The following is a 4,712-nucleotide window of genomic DNA, read 5'->3' as shown; positions in this document are numbered from 1 at the left end:
TCTTTGTCGCTGCCTTCACGTGAAATTTTAGCTTCTACCGGCAGGTGGCGGTAATTACACAGAGGTTGGAAGGTATGCCCCCTTCAGGTGCGCCTTTGTAAAAATGTAAATTCCAAATGGGTAGAGTAGTAGTCAGTATGTTGTTAAATACTACATTCAATAAATAAATAAATACAAATTCCCCTCTTTATTGAACTGTTATTATACGTTGAACTGAACTGTAACTTTATGGAGAGATGGAGAGATTTACATGGAGAGATGCCAAACTGCTTTTCACTGTTCTTGTAACAGTGACAATAAAAAGCTATTCTATTCTATTCTATTCTATTCTTATGAATAGAAAACATCAACTCAATTTAATATGTTTATTTTTTTCATTAAAACAATTACCCATATCATATTCTAACACATGGATAAATATTATTGTCTTAAAATAAACCACTTTCATGTTGGGTAATAAAGGAAATTACAGATATCTGGTTTTAGACCTATTGGTATCAGATAATTCTTTCACTTAAATTTTATTTTAAATTAGAATAACTTAAAATATTACTATTACCGTACATCAAAAAATTCAGACCTTTTTCCACCAACCTTTTGAAAAATAAAGATTTTCTCTTATTTAGAATATATTTATTATTCCTTATTGTATTTTGTGGCATGAAATTATGCCTGTAAAGCATTTTCAAATACAGTAATACCTGCAAATGATAACTTTAAGGGGTCATAATTACATCTCAACAGAAATTTTATTCATCCAACTTTTTTGAAAAGATATGCTGAGATACTAAACCATAACTACATCAAAAACGAGCCCATAAATCAAAATTTGGTTTGCATAGATAATAAAGAAAAGGTACTATTTTAAAAATGAGACGTCTGGATACATTTCATGTGCTTTTAATGCCCTTTACATTTTTATTTCTTTATTTCAAATCGAATATTTTTGTTATATTATTAACGATGTAATGTAATTAGTCTATATACGTGATTGTGGTTAGATTATTTTCCGTGATGCACTCGAATGCAACAGCGTCCAATAACTGCGACTCCACAAAGATTAGTAACACACTGTTGCTTTTAAGGGAGCGTGTTATTTCAGTAAATCCAACAGTTTATTGTTTATGTAGTTTAACGTTAGTATTCTACCCATGAGCCCGAGGCTAATCTAAAACTGTCAGCCGAGGGAAATGACATGGCAACGGCAAAACTTAACGCTGGCTTGCGGGGATTTGAAGTCGACCCTGTCGCTTTTTCTCTGAAGGAGTGAACAGCAGCAGCAGCAGCAGCAGGACCAGCAAGCGAGTGAAGTTTACTACTGTTCCCTCGATAACAAAAGAGGGGGACCGCCTTTGTTTTTTTTGGATAACTATTCGACGCCATCGCACAGTTAAAAGCCTGAAAACGATTCGGAGTTCAAGACATGCTCCCGCCGTGTTTGTGTTGTTGAAGGTATACACTGTTGAAGTTAGAGCCAGCCGAGAAGCTAACTTTAGCCAGTTAGCTAGCGTTAGCTGACCCGCCCGGATGCTAAGCCTCTCACTGGCTCTGGCTAATTGCTGGAATGACCACAACCTGCATGTTAATACCGTTATAATGGTCACTGATTTTAATTGCCTTTCTCTTTTTTACTTTTGAGGAGTAGTTGGCGGTGAATTAATTAGTGATTGCGTGACAGATGTCAAAGCTAAGCTCGTCCAGGGTTATTACTAGAGATTAATACTCGCTGTTTTTCTTTTGTGCACTTTCCCCCCCCACAACTTTCCACCTTTCAGGACATGGACAACAGGGACGGGCAGTCTGAGTAACACTGACTCAAAACCATTGTTGCATCAGATCATCGACACCACCGTTGGTCAGTCCAAATAAATGTAAAGGCATCTCTGGGTCAAGGTACCATGGATATCTTTACCCGGCCAAGCAATGAAATCCAAAGGAGGAACCCTCAGCATGACTTTGAGCTCATTCAGAGGGTGGGAAGTGGCACATATGGAGACGTGTATAAGGTACAGTGATGTTCCCACAGTCTGTCATTAGAGCTGGAGATAACATAAGCCACCACATCATGACGAATCAGGCTGTCGCTCTAATTTAAGCCAGAGTGGTGTTTGCTTTGTAAGCCATGATAACATGTGGCAAACACATTGACAGGAGCTTTTGAGTGAGAGCCAGGTTGTGCATCCATTCATGCGCCAAACATTGCATATGGTGGCGCTTACTGTTTTTTTTACTTTGTTATCTTATTTTATTGGTTGGATCAGTTTGTTATCTGTATTTTCCTACTTGTCGAGGCAGTGTTGCTGAACCAGTTTGACTGTTGTGCTCAGGTCGTTGCTTGTACCTTCTTGTTAGTTTGCTCTACCACTTTTGGTGGAGACAATGCAACATACATCAGAAATACATTCACCACTTACTTCAATAGGTACACCTGTTTAGCTGCTTGCTAACTGTGTATGCAAGCAGAGTCACATGGGAGTAACTCAACGGATAGGCATGTGGACATGGTCATGATCCCCTGCTGAAGTTCAAACTGAGCATCAGAATGAGGAAGAAAGAAAGGTGATTTAAGTGACTTTGAATGTGGTTGTTAGTGTCAGATGGATAGTCTGAATATTTCGGAAACTCTTTATCTACTGGGATTTTCCACCACGCCATCATTGGTAGGCTTTACAGATAATATCTGAAAAAGACTAAATGTCCAGTGAGCAGCAGGGGAAAAAGCCTCGTTGATCCCACAGGTCAGAAGAGAATGGCCAAAATGCTTTAGGCTAATAGAAAGGCAACAGTAACTCAAATAACCACTCGTTCTGCATACCTCGTTATACAGAAGTATGCAGGAGAGCATCTCTGAATGCATAACATGTCTAACCTTGAACCAGATGAGCTACACCAGCTTATGTTGTAAATTGCCCTTGCTTACTGTACAGTCTCTTATTTCTTATTTTTTATTTGCATTCTCCATCTGCCTGTCACTTTGCTGCTGGAACACTAGAATTTCCTCCAATCAGGGTCAATAAAGGATCTTTCTATTCTATTCTATTGTTCTTTGAAATGCGGTGGAACAGGAGATTCACATCATGTATGTGCATGCGACAAATGTTCAGCAACTCTGTGATACTATCTGTTAATATGGGCCAAAGGAATGTTTTGATCACCTTGTTGAATCTGTGCTGTGAAGATTTAAAGCAGTTCTGAAAGCGAAAGTGGCTCCAGGACAGTACAAGGGCGTACCTAATAAAGTGGTCAGTTAGAGTACATTGTGTGATGTATAAGAGTTTAGCTGTCAACTTTGTGTTTAGTTTTTGGACATGCACATGATATGGGAGGACTGTCAGCAATAACATATTATTATTTGGTTCCTTTTTTCACTTGCATTTGTGCTATATTTATTTTGCAGCTTTTTATGAGACAGTCTAGTTTCGTAAGTTTTTCTTTTGGGGGGTTTTCCCTTTTTTGTGGAAAAACTGGGCAAATATGTCTTGAGTCTACAAGTCTTATTGCAATTAAAACCAGAGGTCCAAAGTAAAAAACAGTAGAGAGAGTAATTGACTGTTCGGGTGATTTGTTACCATGTTCTTCTTGAAAAATGGCAAAGGTTCACTTGTTCCAGCCGCACATTTATGAGTGTTTGCTCCTTTTCTTTGTCAGATTGTTGTGAACCTCAAACATCTGGAGAATCCCCTTAGAAAATCGAATGATTATATCAGTGCGTTGATGTATTTGTTTCAAGCCAATGCTGTTTTGCGTATCTGTTATTAATTTGCTGGGTATAGCCGACTAACTGCCAGATGTTTCCCACTGTTTGTCTGGCTGCGGCGAGGTGCGTTTTGCTGGAGAATTTTCTTTTTTATCCATCTGTCGCACACAAACAGACGAACCATCTGATGTAGACGTGATGGTTCAGCCGGGCTCACATGGCCTCCTTCCATACAAAGCCTTCCTGGCCAGCGAGCCAGCCCACCCCCCACCCCCAGACAGGCCACCGGTGGTATGCTGCGCCTGGTATTCTCCCGGAGCTCACAGGCTCAGAGCTGCAGTGAGCTGAAATACGATCAGGCCCCTGTCTAAACATGCGTTTCACTATGGGTGTGTTCTGCTCTGCGTTGACAGAGAAAGCGCCTTTAGATTGGGAAAAGTCCTCAGCATGGCATTCCTCACCTTTGAATGTTTACTACATGTGATTATATTGGTTTAAGAATTTCATGGCATCTCTGTGGAGGTTATTTTAGTTTTCTTTAGTTGTAGAGTAATTCCCCAGGTTGTGAATCTTTTTCTGTTTGATTTCCTGTCATATAACACAATTAGAAAGCGAAAAACCAACCTTGGAAGGCCAGTAGATGAATGGAGTATCGATGGCTTTGAAAATATTTGCATTAAAGTTGAGTGTTGAGGGACAAAGAGGGAACTAAGGAATCCTGTAAATAGTCAGTCACTTGTAGCAAAATCATTCTAGAAGCTAGTCTCGCCACTCAGCAGCCATCTTAGTTACACATCCATTATTTGACCAGCTATTTTACAGCTTTATCTAAATTACTTTTATTTTGATTGTCACAAGGGCATTAAAACTGCACTTACAGGCTCAACAATCAAATTTGACTTTGCTAGAAAAGCTTTGTTTCCCCAAAATAATGGGGTACCTGGAGGTATTTTGAGTTGTGAAAAGTGAAAGGTCTTTCACTCTTATGATGTTTACTCACTTTGTACTATGTATA

The 4,712-nt window shown here is 39.3% G+C and overlaps 1 protein-coding gene across 7 annotated transcripts in view; it reads left to right on the top strand.

Moving 5' to 3' along the window:
• The first annotated feature begins 1,044 nt into the window (after window positions 1-1,044).
• Window positions 1,045-4,712, top strand: part of map4k5 (mitogen-activated protein kinase kinase kinase kinase 5) — a 28,359-nt gene continuing 24,691 nt past the window's right edge. For all 7 annotated transcript variants that reach the window (XM_039603068.1, XM_031737043.2, XM_031737041.2 and 4 more), the window contains exons 1-2: window positions 1,045-1,452; window positions 1,776-2,006. In XM_039603068.1, the coding sequence (XP_039459002.1) occupies window positions 1,899-2,006 (108 nt within the window). In that variant the 5' untranslated portion in view covers window positions 1,045-1,452; window positions 1,776-1,898. The remainder of the gene's footprint in view (window positions 1,453-1,775; window positions 2,007-4,712) is intronic.

The sequence above is a fragment of the Oreochromis aureus genome, linkage group 19 (genome assembly GCF_013358895.1).
Source record: "Oreochromis aureus strain Israel breed Guangdong linkage group 19, ZZ_aureus, whole genome shotgun sequence".
Classification (NCBI taxonomy): domain Eukaryota; kingdom Metazoa; phylum Chordata; class Actinopteri; order Cichliformes; family Cichlidae; genus Oreochromis; species Oreochromis aureus.
Note: the sequence above shows the minus strand (reverse complement) of the source record. Positions and strands in the feature narration are given on the sequence as shown.